A 16,305-nucleotide genomic window follows, 5' to 3' on the forward strand; every position below is an offset into this window, starting at 1 on the left:
TTTACAGAAGTTAAGATTTTCATAATCTGTATAAACATTAAGAACTGTTTACGTAGACCAACAGAGATTGTAACTTAAATAACCTGCTTTATTACATCTGTAAAGTTTTAATATTAGCATCTATTACTACCAGACATTTTTCAAGAAGTAAATCGAGACCCAATTTTAACCCCTATTAACTGATGATAGAGCATGTGCTACTCAATTTTAATGAGCAAGTCACTCTCAACACAACTCTGAAAAGCTAAGCATTATTTCTTCAGTCCACTCTGAATGATACAAAAAAAAATAATCATAAATATCAGCATATTTCCATCATTGATTACTAGCTTGCTGAGTAACGCCCTTTCCCAATAGATTAAGCTTGAAATTCAAGTTATGAACTACAATGCAAGCTTTAATGAGAAACAGGACCAGGGAGAATATGGAAAACATCTGAAACAACTAAAAATATATATGAAAAAAATCAATGCCTAGCAAATAAGTTTTCAAAAAGGATGCTTTCATATTACATCAATTTTAACCACTTTCTCATTCCTATTGCATGCAGTATGCCAGGGTCAAAAGTTTGCTCCTGAGAAAGACACTGACCATAAGAATTGAGCTCACATCGTTCCTTTAAAGCAGACAAGAACAGAGGTTTCTGCATGTTTCTTAGGGTCTTAACTCTGAAGAAGAAAAACACTTAATTAACACTTGGTCAAATGTGAACATGGACTTAGCACACTTCTGTGCATTGGAGCCACTCCAAAGAATGCTCATCAAAAGATTTTTGCACGTCTTTAAATAGCAGCCTACTTTCTTAAAGTTTATAAACACTATTCCAGAGAGCATTTAAGCTGATAGGACTGATGATCATATTTAGGTTTACAAAAAAATGAGGGTTAATGGGGAAAAAAGCCTGAAGAATTTCACCATCAGCTGGATGGAAAAAGTTAAAAAAAAAAAAAAAAAAAGTACAGCGTTAATGTCATCTCATTTACTAACAGGGCAGTATCCCATTCCCTCAAATGAAGCTTACTAGCCTAAGCTTTTCCACTGAATCACAGAATCATCACAGAATGTCTTGGGTTGGAAGGTACCTTCAAGACCACCTGGTTCCAACCCCCTGCCATCCTGCAAGAATGCCACCCACTGATCAGGTTGCCCAAAGCCGCATCCAGCCTGGCCTTGAGCACCTCCAGGGATCCACAGCTTCTCTGGGCAACCTCTGGAAGTGCCTCACCACCCTCTGAGAGAAAAACTTCCTCCCAACCTCTCATCTAAATCTAAGTCATCTCTCCTCTTTTGGTTTAAAATCATTCCCCTTTGTCGTGTCATTGCCTGCCCGAGCAAAATCATAGAATCATAGAATCATAGAATATCCTGAGTTGGAAGGGACCCTTAAGGATCATCAAGTCCAACTCTCGACACCGCACAGGTCTACCCAAAAGTTCAGACCATGTGCCTAAGTTCACAGTCCAATCTCTTCTTAAATTCAAATGCTGCTCTCCATCTTTTTTATAAGCCCTGTTTAAGAACTGAAAAACTGCAATGAGGTCTCCCCAGAACCTTCTCTTCTCTAGGCTGAACCCCAGCTCTGTCAGCCTTTCTTCACAGGAGAGGTGCTCAGAGAGCTGGAGCATCTTCATGGCCCTCCTCTGGACCCGCTCTAACAGCCCCACATCCTGGTGCTGGAGGCCCCAGACCTGGGTGCAGCACTCCAAGTGGGGCCTCACAAGGGCAGAGCAGAGGGGGACAGTCACCTCCCTTGACCTGCTGGCTGTTCCTCTGTTGATGCAGCCGGCCTTCTGGGCTGCAAGCACGCACTACTGGCTCATATCAAGCTTTTAATCCAGTAAAACTCCCAAGTCCTCTGCAGGGCTGTTCTCAGTGAGTTCTCCCATGTCTGGGATTGCCCTGACCCACGTGTACTGCCTGTAGCACCTCATTCAGTTCACATGGGCCCGTTTCTCAAGCTTGTCCAGGTCCCTCTGCATGGCATCCCTTCCTTCTGGTGTATCAACTGCAACACTCAGCTTGGTGTCACCTGCAAACTTGCTGAGGGTGCACTTGATCCCACTGTCTAGGTCGTCAATAAAGATATTAAATAGCACCAGTCCCAAGACGGACTCCTGAGGGACACCACTCATCACCAGCCTCCACTTGGACACAGGGCCATTGACCACCACTCTCTGGGTGCAAACTTCAAGCCAACTCCTTATCTACTGAATCAAATCCATCTCTTTCCAATTTGGAGATCAGTGTATCACGAGACCATGTCAAAGGCCTTACAGAAGTCGGGGTAGATGATGTCAGTTGGTCTTCCCTTCTCAATTGGTGCAGTCACTCCATCACAGAAGACCATCAGATCGGTCAGGCATGACTTGCCCTTGGTGAAGCCATGCTGGCTGCCTTGGATCACCTCTTCATTTTGCATGTGCTTTGACATTGCTTCCAGAAGGATCTGTTCCAGGATCTTTCCAGGCACAGAGATGAAGTTCACTGGTCTGTAGTTGTCCAGGTCCTCCTTTATACTGTTTTTAAAAATGGGAGTGATGTTTCCCTTTTTCCTTCACCAGGGACTTCACCTGGCTGCCACGGGTTTTCAAATATGATGGAGAGAGGCTTGGCAACTGCATCAGCAAGTTCCCTCAGGATTCTGGGATGCATGTCATTGGGCCCCACAGACCCATACCTGTTCAGTTATACATATAATACTGAAGAAGACATTACTTTTTCAGACTTCAGAGATAGAATTTTCCACTGGAGGCTTATGTTTGTGGAAATAACAGGATCTTGAACATGGGAAGTAGGCATGCAAGTTTCCATTTCCTGAGATTTCAAGAGTTACAAAAGTAGCAAGGAGGAAAAATATTTTTTTTAATCTTAGAGGACACCCTCCCCTCCCACACTCTACCCCCCTACCTCATTAACAGCTTGTACTTATTAGGTATAAAACATCCTTGTGCACTGAAAAACCTTTACAAAAGTAGCAGAAAACCTGCACATGCATGCTGCTGAGAAGGTGACTGCCATGAAAACAGTCCGTGCAACTAATTTCAATTTGAAAACTGAAGTTGTTTAATTCACCTCCAGACACCTTTACTTTCTACAGAGGAAATTATTAGCAGACAAATAGGCAGTTTTGAGGTTTTATTTTCCTAGGGTTTGCATTTATTAATTTGTTTTCAGCTATAAGAGAATGACAACTTGTAGCAATTACCAAATAACTGCATTTAGCAAACTGATTGCATGGGAAAATAAGAGCAGATGACTGCTATTACCTGACTGGATGAGAAGGGCTGCTGCTTGAACACACCGAAAGGAACCGATTAGTCCTGCAGAAAGGGCAGGGAGTGATGCAGATGTTAAGACTACTCTGCATTAAAAGTAGTTGAAGGGCTGTATTTCTGAAATTCACACCCAAACTAGCCTGCCACACTACTAGCAGGCTGTAAAGGGCAAATACTGAAGAGAAGATGAAGAGAACACAGTCATAACAAATAAGTAATAATGGGGGGAGAGCAGCACTGAAGAATACCACACTACAGAAGATCACCAGTTGTGTAATTTGATCTTCTGAACCATCCTCATGCTTTCTGGCAGAAGTCTCACTTCCCCAGTGTGATCCAGATACATGCTAAGGTCATAATTCTACTAGGACATCAAAATAAGTACTTATTCTTTCAAGTTTGTACCAAAAATTTGGAATTGTTATATTTTTACCATGATATATCTTAAGAAATCACACCATGAATTCACAACTGCTATGTACCAATTTTGCAGACTTTAATTTTATTGTCAACTACTGACCATCCCTCAACAACAGAAGCTTTTCACTTTACTGGCTTAAGATGCAGTCACCACTTGTTATTACATTTTACAACACAAGCTTCATATTTTTAAGAAATAATAGCAGAGTATATGTTTTCCTAGATTTGAAAAAAAAAAAAAAAAAAAAAAAAAAAAAGGTTTGCAATTCTCTGTAAAAAGACTATGATTTGCTAGTGTTGAAAACAGACTGAAAAAATGTAACTATTATACCCAAATCCAGAAAATTCTGGATAATTTTTTCCCGCCTCTATTTAGAGCAATCATCTTTTCCCCATAAAAAGTAACACACAACTCATAAATTATACTGTGCACAAGTAGAAAAGATTAATAGGAGCTAATGAGACAAGAACAACACAAGAGCACAACTCTCCTTTTCCCTGAACTGATCAGGCAGAGAAGCATGGTTGCTCAAACAACAAGGCCAAAAAAAATGAGTGAGAAAAGATTAGGGAAATTTCCTTTTTGCACACATGCTCACGGAGACACAAATGATGTACAGAGCTATGGCTCCTTGAATTTTAAGCAGAAGCAGTGAAGCCACAAAACTTTTTCCATGCTGCACAGGCAGAGGAGAGTCAACTCGCTAAAAGCAAAGCTCTGCCCCCTGTCTGGCTTTTACAGAGGTTATGAAAAATCAAAACACAAGAAACAATTAGTCTAAAAAGAACACATTAATATCTGAACTGCTGTCAGGACTTTCAGGAGTCAGTAACAGAACTGGTTACTGTGTACCACTCCCTTTACGGAGAACAATCCAGGTGTCAGAGCTACTGTCTCAGTTGGCTGCAGATTCAGAGAGAGAAGAAGAGTAACAGTGAGTGACGCTTTTCAAGATGTGGCTCTTCTGTCTATGAGGACCAGAAGCACTTCTCGTTACTTTTGATTCAAAAAACGTTTAAAGTTGAAGCTAACTTTGTTGGTCAACTCCTTAGCAAACCATAGATTCCGTGGGAGCATAATTCAGATAGGCAGGCATCCTGCACAATAGCATGTTGGGAGGCCAGCAGGTCTGAAGAAGGCCGAGCAAGATCTCAGTGCATGCCAGCACCTATGCTGTGAAACAACATATAAAATATTGACACAAAAAAAAAAAAATAAAAAAAAAATGGAAGGCAAACTGGAGGGGGTGTAGGAGGCAGAAAGAAGCTTTAACAGAGTTACAAGGAGCTTTGTATTAGAAAAGAAATGCTGAAAGACAACTAGGGAGACATCCCTAGAAAGACATTAAAATACATTGACACTCGAAGTGGGAGTAAAATTCTGGTCTTAAAAGGGACTATCGACTAGGAAAAAAACCCAAACCAACCAAACAAAAAAGAACACAAACTGTTCTATGTTCATTAACAGAATGACAAAGAAGGAAGAGTCAGATCCAGTACAATCCCTATCTTCCAGATCCTCTGAAGGCACTCTGACTAGGAATCGGGAGGATGAACAAAGCCAGGCTTTACAAAAGAAAAATACACCTAAAAGTGGTATAGGATAGTATATTCATCTCCAAAATCAAACTAAAAACTGTCTGAAGAACCTCTTAAAATTACAGAAAAATAAACTAAGATTAGAAATGTAAAGCACGGAACAGGAGTAAAATTTATGAATTTTAACAGTCATTATTAGAGAAAAAAGTGCTAAAAGTTTCCTTAGTAACTACAGCTGCATCTGAAGATGAGGCAAGAAAGAGTACACGGTATTTCTCTTTAAAGAAACTCCCTCATGTTTTCTAAAGGAAATAAACACAATACACAGCCATCTTCTTCAGTGACGCAGGCTTTATAACACACACTCTTCCAAAGACTCTCAGTCACGAAAACTGGCCAAAGCTTCTCTTTTTAAGAGTACAATTCAAAATGTAGGACCAAACAGCAGTTCAAGATAAATTTCCTCAAGAAACTAGAGATGGCAGCAAAGTCTCAAGCTATCAACTGAGGGGAAGGGAAAAAGGTAAATGAAAAAGTTCTGAATAATCCTTACAGCCTTGTTCAGTCAGTAAACATTTCAGGTTGCTTTTTTTTTTTTTTTTTTCCTTTTTCAAAAGTGACAAAAATTGGAAAACCCATGAGAAAGTACAGGTTTATAAGCCATAGTAAGGCTTCTTTTTTTCCCTTTAAATGCAGTGACTTCACAGAACAATTTTTAGCACATATCACAGAGCATTTTGAGCCACCTTTCAACAAAATACGCGTGTTTAACTCTATGATGTATCACTATTCCCAGAAGGCACCACTGACTTCTGAATATTCCAGCCATGTATCTGAACATCTGAGACACATTTCAGGAAGGTATTATTATGCTTTTCCTTGGCTTTGCAACTGCAACAAATACTGAAAGATGGGGAATAGGCTGAGTGTCAAGAAGAGAATTTCGAAGTCTCAGCTTTCTGCAACACTTTACTTACATATTTTTTCAAAACTTTAACGTAGGAAATAAAGACATTCTGAAAAGACACCAAATATTCAGGGAAAGAGTCGCTGAAGATTCACGATGTGATCTCTGCTAAGCTGCATGCCCCCAAAACTCAAACTCCACACTTCCAAGTTTGCCATTTAATTCTAAAACAAAGAGCCACGTGTATTGAAGAACCGTCCCAATAGCAATGACTAGCTCAGTATCTCGTGACCAAGCTTGCCTAGGAGAATGCTCAAACCAGAAGTTCTCCTATATGTTTTGCCTAGCTACTAACCAAGATGCTACAAGACAGGGGAAACAAAGATATTCTCAACATCTCCAGATGACTTTTTATGGAGTAATATAACAAACACCAGATCACCGAGAAGGGAAAAGGAGCATCCAGTGATGACTATTTTCACTAAGGAGAAAAAAAAGTCTGATTCCCAGTCCCTAATCTGAGAGAACTGTGTATTCCATACAGACAAGAGGGAAACCAACTCTACACCCAACCTATTTGAAAACATTCCTAACTGGCAGAGCAAACAGACACTGGCAGAGCAAATTAAAGCCTCTGCAAATTTCAAAGTAGGAAATTAAGAAACTGAGAAAGAAGATACAACTGCAACAGTTCAGAAAGTACCTTGTCTCAGTAGCACCTATGATGTATTGAACACTTTCCAATCAGAAGTGCCTGCAGCTGATAAAAAAACCTGACACACTTGAGATCTAAGATTAGAGGAAAAGCTCCTGACATTTTTAAGCACCGTGTTTACTTTATGCTATTAAAGACAGTTGAACCTTAAGGGCTGAACAGCCAAGAAATCCAGCCAACAGGTAACCATTTTTTTTTCCCCACAGAGGAAAAAGCAAAAAAAAAAAAACCAAAGAAACCAAAAAAGACACCTTAATCTAATAGCTGTAACTGAGCAGAACAATTCTGTCTGACCTTCAGTTTTCAAAGCCCCTTTTGTTGCTTTCATCTCTATAGCACTAGAGCTCTGGAATGATGCTTGCAGGAATGTAGTAAGGAAAAGATTACCTTTGTTTTGGGGAGCACGAGGGAAAACAATGCTTTCTGTAAGCAGAAATTGGTACTTTGCAATCTAAACTTGATCTAGATACACTAACAGAATCTTTCTTTGAAAAAAGCGAACATTGTAATTAAAGCAAGTTTTGATCAATACACTATATTTTAATTTTAGGTTTATAGCAAAAAAAAATGTAAAAAGATAGCTCAAGAAAATTTCAGTTTTGAACTTGAATTCTTGCATGTAATCACATCAGAGCTGTAAGTAACAGAATTCAGTTTGTTTTCTGTAACAATTAGAAGCAATTACAAACACTAAGCATGCTTGAGGTTCAGAGTGTAAGCTGTGCATCCAGCTGCTAATACTTAAATCCTGAAGGTCCGAACAAAATACATGCACACTTGAAGAGCATTTATAGAACTAACCATATCATAAGCTAATATGCTTTAAAGAATTAATTCAAATATTCAAAAAAAAAAGTATCAGATTTACAACTGATTTTCTAACTTTAATTTGTCTTTACTGTGTATCCAACTTGAATCCCAAATGAGGTGAGGTCCTGACAAAGTTGGAGCTCGATTTTCATTATGGGGAATGTTTTTATGTATTGAAAGAAGAAAGAAACAAATTAAGAACACAAAAACAACTAGGTGTGATTTTGCTTTTAATAACTGCAGCTTAATTTGTAACTTTTCTTTCCTTTAAAACAAACAAACTTTCCTTCCCTCTCCCCCACTGTCCTTGCTATTTCCTTGACTGTTTCAGTAATTAAGAGTCTGGGGACTATCTTCACGTTTATAAAGCATAGAGGATGAGTAGATAACGCACCAGGAATGGAAGTGGGAATGGAAGCACATAAAAAAGAACAGGATCTTCCTCTTCCAGCAACAGCAAACGATTCATCTCACATCAGAAAATTGCACTCATACACTTCTACAATGCCTCATACAGGAGCACGAAGAGGAGAAGAGCTACAACCACCACATTTACTGAATCTTCAGACTGCCTACAACTTGACACAGCTCTCTCTCAGGAATCGGGAAGTACTTGGAGGCTGCTTCAGCCAGTGCTCGGGCAACCTGTGAAAGTGGAGATGCAGAATTTCACCTCACTTCCCACCCTGGCTTGCTACTCTGTACAGATACACTGGTGCTGACCACAGACAGATAGATGTTTGCTCCAAACCCTCCTGAGCTCAACCTATCTGGTCCTGCTGGATTCAAGTTCAACCCCGGCAAACCTCTGTTCTGGGAACAGTTATGAAGTCTGATCACTGCTGATGCAGGACAGATCCTATCTCTGGAAGACATCACGCCCTAATTTTTTTTGTAATCTTCCCAAGCTACCCTACTCCCACCTTCTCTATCATCTTTCCCTAATCAACAGGGGGAGAGATAAGATTACTTCACTTGCTTCTTCACTGTTCTTCACATTTACAGGTGTATAGGTCCTTCTAGCACAAGCGTCAATGAGTGCTTCCCTGATATTCAGAACTGGTACCCTCAGTTCAGAACAGAGGGCAACATCTGGAGCAAAAAAAACCTGCAAAAAGTGGGCAGCTAACAGCTCAACTCACAGCAGCAGCTGCAGGATTATCCTGGAGGAGGGTGAAGGAAAATGACAGGATAACCTACACTCTTTCAGGCTTGCACATCCAGAATACTGCCAACAGTTTTACTCATAGACCCTCTCCCCAGATTAAACTGACATAACCAAGAAGATGAGGAAATATGTCCGAAGATCTTGTCAGGACAAGTGAAACTTCCTTTTAGGGGAAATATTTAGAGTTTATATATATATATATATATATATATATATATATATTAAAAAAAAAAAACCTCTCTCCCCTGCCCCCCCCTCCCCCCCCCCCCCCACAAAAAAAAAAAAAAAAAAGGAAAACATTATTTCATGAAAAACAACTGAAGAGAGGTGTCAGGGTGGCAAAAAGCAATGAACTGGGGACTACTTTTGTAAGAGTGTGTCTTTTTTTTTTCTCCTCTCATTATGACAACAGGTCTAATGCTGGGAAAGGCCACAATGAATCAAATGAAAAGAAAAATGGATACTTTACAAACCTACATTAGAAGGCACCTAAGTAAATGTAGACTTCACATACACTTCGGAATATCTTGCAGGCCTCTGTACTTGAGAAACCTCAGCCTCACTACATAAAAACTTTTTTCATTACCCCTATGGCTCTTTGGGTCAAAAATATCCAAATGTGAACTATCTTCCAAGCCCTAGTAACAATGAGTTTAAGTGAAATTCTGGATTAACCAAAGAATCAGGGGTTCCCTAGAAATTCTAAAAATTCTGTTCAGAGGCAAGCTCTTCACAGTTTTCTTAATTCAGGTATCATTAGAAATTTACTCAACATGAAATCCTAGCAACAATCACTTACATATACACTATTCAGAAAAGCAAATCAGGACGTTAGTCAAAAATGAAATCATGGTACCTGCAAGCCACTGGAGAGCCAAACAGGTTGAAAGAGCCACATGAAAAACTACTTAACCAAACGCTATTTAGAAAACTCCAGTTCCTTTAGAATTCAAGGGGCATACAGTGAATGTTGTCAGTGTGTAGGAACTATGCATCAAATATCGTTGTCTTCACATGGTAAAGACACGCTTCAACTACTGGTTTATTAAAAGACTGAGTCAGTGTATAAAACAACAAAGTATTGACAATATAGAAATTCCGAAAAGTTTTTTGCATGGGAAAAAAAGTTATTGTCCCAATGTACCTTGAAGACTACAGTAAAAGACAGGAGGTATGTAGTAACTCCACAGCTACCCCATCTTACCCCATTCCAGCAAAAGGATGTGAAAGAGCAAGGCATGTGTCAACCAAGGGAGGGTGACCTCTCTCATTTGAAGCTACACTAGGAAATAGCTCTTTTTTCCCCAACTAAAATGAAGTACTGCATTTGAACAAAAACAAGTGCCTGGGATCACTTACACCTATAGTTTAGACCCCATTCTTGAAGGCAACAGAGCTATTTTAATAAAAAGATCAAACTCTTAGCGGATCTTCAAAATTGAGGCAGCTCTTTTGTCCCACAACTTCTCAGTCAGCTGATCCAGAATCCCAGTGGCTGACTCGTCTCAAGTCTCATAATTTGCAACCTAAAATTGCTCAGGACTAGTCTGCACACAGCTGCTTGAGTGTTTTAAGCACAAAAAAGTATTTGCAAAGCCCTTGCACAATCTTTCTCAGGTTATCTTTTCCTAAACTGTGTTTCTTCAAAATCCCCTCCTAAAAATGACTCTACCTCCCAATCATCACAGTTGTCTTGCTCACATCATAAGGATGTATGAAAGAAAGCATCTGCTTATCAAAACAACACAAGAAGAAGCCAAACAAGTAGAAGGGAGAGTACCAATGAAAGCGGTGTTCTCTGCAACTAAATATTTTAAATCCACCCTGCACTCAGCTACAGCTGGATAGAACTTCTTAAGCAGAACCAGGTCAGTATTACAGTTACAATCTGTAGCACACTAACTTAGCTAAGAAGATAGTCTATCAACTGTACACTTCAAATAATTTGATGTCCGTTTCCTAAAGCAACGCAAGTTATTATGACCCCACACTTAAACCAAACATTCATTTTTAACCTGTTCATCTCAAACACTTGAACACAAGTCAGCTGACAATGCTTTATTAGCACACTAGTATTTCAAACAGGAGTAAGAATTTAAAACACTAAATTAGACAAATGGCTTTCCATATACCTGAAAAGTTCCCTTCCTTCCCCCTACTTCCCAAACAGTGAGTGCACACTGCAATTTTTTCATGCTTTCATTTGGCTTGTCAAAATTATACCCAGCAGTTATTTCAATTGGTTTTACAGGAGATGCAAACTTGAACAGTGTACTAGAGAAAAAACACATTTGAGACAACAGTATTCTCACTCCCACACAGAGAAAACGGAGGCAGTAATGAAGAACGGTATCACTGAAACCATCAGAATGCTTCTAGATAGTTTTGTTATCATCAACCTTAAGATCACTGACGTATTTCTTGGGACTCTATCTTGAGAGCTCTCCCCTCCTCACTTTCCTAGTAACGCTGACTGTGATCCAAATCCAAAGCATGTTCACCTCCAGGTAACAGCTCAGGGACTGCAATCACCCTCCTCTTGTCCAGCTGGAATGGGAAAAGAGGCCTTCATACTTCAGTGCAAAAAAGAAGCCCTCTGTCCCACTGCCTGCTCCTAGACCCCGCATCCTTCCCCCTTCCCTCACATCTGCCACGTTCCAGCACTGCTGGTAGGCTGCAGTAGAGAGGAACTCTTCAGGCTCTGGACACCATAGCTTCTTCTTACTAGAGGGAAGAGCCCAAGCAGAGAGAATCATCCCATCATAGGAGGAGGGCTGGAAAACTAAAACCCTCAGTGTGCAGCACAGGAGAGAGCTGGTCTGAACCCAAACACATTGCAGAGAGCATCCTGAAAACTAGAGTAGCATTAGCACCAATCATGACATTGTTTTTTGATACTAAAAATGCCAGCAACTACACTATTACTATGCACAGTAACTGTACGTATTCATGGTCCACAAGTAAAAGACAATTAGAAAAAACTGTAGTTCATGTGACCATCGATATGAAGACCAGTGACTTCAGTTGTGACCAATGCCCACTTTAACACAAATGAACTATTATCACATTCTATTTATAACTTTAAAATTTGGAGATGTATATCAACATAAGAAACTATACCAAAGCAACCTGCAATCCTACTGTTAGAAAGATCAGACAGTCTTTATGGTACCCCTCTAATGCTAACATAAACCAACGTCAACTTTAATAGGTGCAGACAGTCAATATCTGTTTTTAATATCTGAAAAAATCCCCTCAGAACAAGGACTGTAGCTGCCATAAAAGCCATATTTGGACTTTCGATTCGATATCAGCTTTGCCTGTTCTAACTTAAAGACAGGCGTTCTCTTTGGCACAAAGAAAGCTCCTCTTATATTTATATGGAGTTCCTACGACAAACTCAGAATAGTTCTTACTCAGATGAATACCCAAGATGTTGTAGCCCTACACCCACTGTTTTATGAACTACTCAATGCATTCTGAATGCAAATGTTACCATCCCCGGATACAGCAACATGTTTCTGAAGGCCAAGCTAGAAATCCCCAGTAACTTCTTGCATGAAGCGTGCTTGCGTCAGCCAAGTCTGAAGACAGGACAGTAGCCTAGAACACAACAGGGCTGGTGAAGTAAAACTACGTGACTAATGCTAGCATCATAAACACCACTTTACAAAGTTTAACAAGAAATTGGATTTATTATTCCAATTTTTATCCCTGCATAGCTTTCAGCAATGGAAATGGTATATTGGAAATGCATGCAAATGAAGACTGCCCTTCATTTTTTTTCCTAAAGGAAACATGGATTAAGATTTCTCTCTATCCCTCCTGGCTTTTCTCCTGCCCTCTATCTATTCAAAATGAAAAATGCATGCTTACAGAACTTAAACACATTAAATGCCACATAATAAACAGTTTATCACTCTGTCATTCCCATCTACTCTCTCACATACTGTGTAATACACTGTTACTGTTGCACACTCCAGCAAAAAGCTGTTATCCCTACATTTATACAAAACAAATCTCATCAGTTTATTTTATTTAAAATCGTTTAAAGTTTACTCAAGTTCAGAATAGGCTTCAACAAATCGGAACACAGTGTCAGCTACTGAACTCCCATAAAGGGCTCATTTCTCAAGTCAGTTGTATGGGAACTTTGGGATTTCTTTTACAGAGTTAGATGAAATATTCCATCAATTCACAATCAAGGATCTCTTTCCCATGCCCTTTCTGGAAATACCTTTTACTACTTGAAATGACAGTGGTAACTACCTCTTTAGGAACGATAAACTATACATGTTTTAACATTTCTTGTGTCTAACACGCAAATTGGGGGCAGATGTGCTATTTGCAAGAACCAGATTACTGTATCAATCAATAATAGCTCACAGGAATACGCAGACATTTAGTTATGTTTCACTGAAAGATATTTAGCAAGACGCATATGTAGCAATGCAAAGCAGATTAACAAAGGTTTTCCTCAAGTTGCTTAAAGATGAGCTGGGTGCTACCAAAAAATCAGAATGCTGAATAACGCTACCACATCCCTGGTTCCCCGGAAGTCAGCTGCATAGTACTTCAAAGAAACAGGAAAACTACTTGTACAACCACACACGAAAATGTGTGTTTTTTATTTTTTATTTATTTTTTAAGAGGACTGACGTGACATCTGTGCAGAAAACCCTTCACACCATCACCGCTGCTATTTTCAGTGATCCATCCTAGTTTTGCCACAGTGCTCTTGGCATTGTTGTGCTACTATGATTCAATATTTATCTGTTAGGTCTAGTTACATCGCAACACACCTACAATACTTAAGTCTCACATGGAACTTCCTTGGCCAATACCTCTTTCACAGTTTTTGAACCTTGAATCCCTTCAAAATTCTCTGATCACAAAACAGAAAGTCATCTGAGATGTGTAAACATCTGGACTGCTGTGAATTATCCATTCCCTGAAAGAACGTGCAGTCACGTCAAGCATAATCACTTCACCTTCTTTCTAACGGTAATCAGGTATGCAACAAACTGCGTGTGAACTGCAGTGGTTAGCATAAAACCACTTGTGAAAGGAGCTTGCCAAAAATCATCTTCAAAACGCGCCTAATAACAGAGTTTTGCTCCTCGGCTACGGAAGCTCCCCACCAATAACCAGCATTAAACTAAAGTGACCACATACAGCTTATGACTTCAAACAAGGCCCTTTGAGCTTCATGTTTCTAAGAGTTGTTTGTATTGAGAGAAAGGTAGTAATACCCTGGGAAATGACAGAACAGACTGCTGAAACTTCCGCTGGCAACAAAGTAACCTGCTAAGTCCAAGACCTGCATTTTAGTATAATCCCGAGGAAAGATTAATTCTGGAATATTTTTAGACCTAGCCTTGGAAGCAGACAGCAGTAGATGAAAAGCATACTGGTGGGGAGTGGGCAAGAGAATACATGCAGCAAAACCTCTTTGTTTACAATCAGAACACAGGGAACGTTCTTCTTATCAAACCCACTGCCAGGAAGAAAAAACTGCAGGCACCCAGCACAGTGTCACTACCGGGGCTCCCCAGCAATCTCAGCTCCCGAAGGAGAAACACACAGAAAACTGGGAAGTCACAACACTGCTATGTCTTCCACGTCCGTTTTGCAACACAAGCACAACTACAGAAGATATGCGAAAGATGACGGATAAAAAGGATTTCGAAACAGGCAGTCACGAAAATCTGGAGGGGGGAAACCGAGCTCAGCTTCTATTCTTTATCACAGTCTGATTTGGGGGAGGGGGGGGGGGGATGTCTGCGTTTCCTTGGGGCGGTTGCACACAGGCTGCGACTTGAGCTGTCACCTCCACCCAGCCCCAAAGAAGCGGCGACCCCAAGGAGGGACACGCCAGCGACTAGCTCAACTCCCGGCTTTGAGACGAGCCTCCAGCACCGCTTTTAACACCAACAGTTGCATAATGGGACTTGGGAAGGCCAAGTTCTCCCCCTTGCCTCGCGCACAGCCCCATCTCTCTGAGCCGAGAGGGGGGCAAGGCAAGGTCTGCACGCAAGCCCGTGCGCGCCACCGGTCCTGCCGCTAACAAGCTGGTCATTGTGCGGAGAGAAAGGAAAAGGGAGAATGAATAAATAAATATATAAATAAAGGAATACCACCCGACACCTGGCGTGTGAGGACACCCGAGGAATAGATGGATTTATGGAGGGGGGGGGGGGGACGACACCCAAGGAATAGGTGGATCTATGGGGGAAAGGGGGTGGGGTGGGGGGGGGAGAGCTCCTCTTTTCCTTCGCTGATGGGTGTGCCGAGGATGGGATCCGGGAAAGTGGGGGGGGGGGGGGGGGGGTTGGTTGGAAAGGCGGAGGAGAAGAAAAAGGGGGTGGGCAGCGGCTGCCGCTTGCTGCATGCAGGCAGGCGGGCTGGGCGGTTATCATGGTGGCTGAGCAGCCACCGGGGCGCTTCTCTTCTCCCCCGCCCCACCACCCCTCCCTCCCTTCCACCACAAACCCCACCAGCAGCGCGGGGCCGGCTGCCCAGCAGCATCCCTCTCCCTCTCCCCGTCCATCCCCGTCGTCTCTCCCCCCCCCTCCCCGAGTAGTCCCTGCCGGCGGGGACTCACTTGCCGATCACCTCGCACAGCTCGTACACGTCCTCGAACAGCACGTCGTCGTCGGCCATGGTCCGCCGGCGGGGGGCTCGCAGGGGCGGGGGCTCACACAAGGGGCGGGGGAGGGGAGGAGAGGGGAGGGGAGGGGAGGCGCTCACCCCCCCCCCCCGCCGCGCCAACGGCCGCGCCAACGGCTCCCCCCCCGGCGTCAGGCGGCGTGAGGAGGCGCCGCCGCCGCCGCCCGGGGGCTCCCGCGGCCGCGCCGGGACTCCCCGCTCCTCCTCCTCCTCCTCCCCGCTCCTCCTCCTCCTCCTCCGGGCCCCGCACGACCCCACCTTCCTCCCCCTTCCTCCCCTCCCTCCCCTCCCTCCGTCCGTCAGCCGGCGGCTCCGGCTAGCGGGGCGGCGCGAGGTCCGTCATGGAGGGGCAGGGAGCGGCGGCAGCAGCAGCAGCAGGAGGAGGAGAGGAGGGAGCGGGAGCGTGCACCGGGAGGATAATAGCGGGCGGGGGAGGGGCTGTGCGCGGCCGTTGGGCGCGCTCCCGATCGCCAGCAGCAGCAGCAGCAATAGGGCGCTCGCCCCGCCAGGGAGGGAGGGAGGGAGGGAGGGGAGGGAGGGGAGGGAGGTGCGGGCGCGCTCCCGAGCGCCGTCACGCAAGCGCTCGTGCGCGCGCGCGCACGCAAGTGGGTGGTGGTGTGTGTGTGTGGGGGGGGGCGCGCTCGCTTCCTCTCCCTTCCCTCTCGCCCCGCCCCGCCCGCCGCCAGGGGTGCGCAGGCGCGGATGACGTCATGGGGAGGGGAAGGGGGGCGCAGGTGCCGGCCGGCAGACGTTGCCCTCGCCTCAGCCGCCCGCCCGCCCGCCCTCAGGGACCAACGGTCCG

At 43.0% G+C, this 16,305-nt stretch overlaps 1 protein-coding gene across 4 annotated transcripts in view; it reads right to left on the reverse strand.

The window, feature by feature from the left end:
• Positions 1-16,025, reverse strand: part of CASK (calcium/calmodulin dependent serine protein kinase) — a 214,316-nt gene extending 198,291 nt beyond the window's left edge. For 2 of the 4 annotated variants that reach the window (XM_082779340.1, XM_082779339.1), the window contains exon 1: positions 15,439-16,025. In XM_082779340.1, coding sequence (XP_082635466.1) covers positions 15,439-15,497 — 59 coding nt within the window. In that variant the 5' untranslated portion in view covers positions 15,498-16,025. The remainder of the gene's footprint in view (positions 1-15,438) is intronic. The other 2 variants (XM_082779342.1, XM_082779341.1) reach the window with 1 other exon arrangement.
• Between the last annotated feature and the right edge of the window lie 280 nt (positions 16,026-16,305).

Source organism: Aythya marila (assembly GCF_965140915.1).
Source record: "Aythya marila genome assembly, chromosome: 1".
Classification (NCBI taxonomy): Eukaryota; Metazoa; Chordata; class Aves; order Anseriformes; family Anatidae; genus Aythya; species Aythya marila.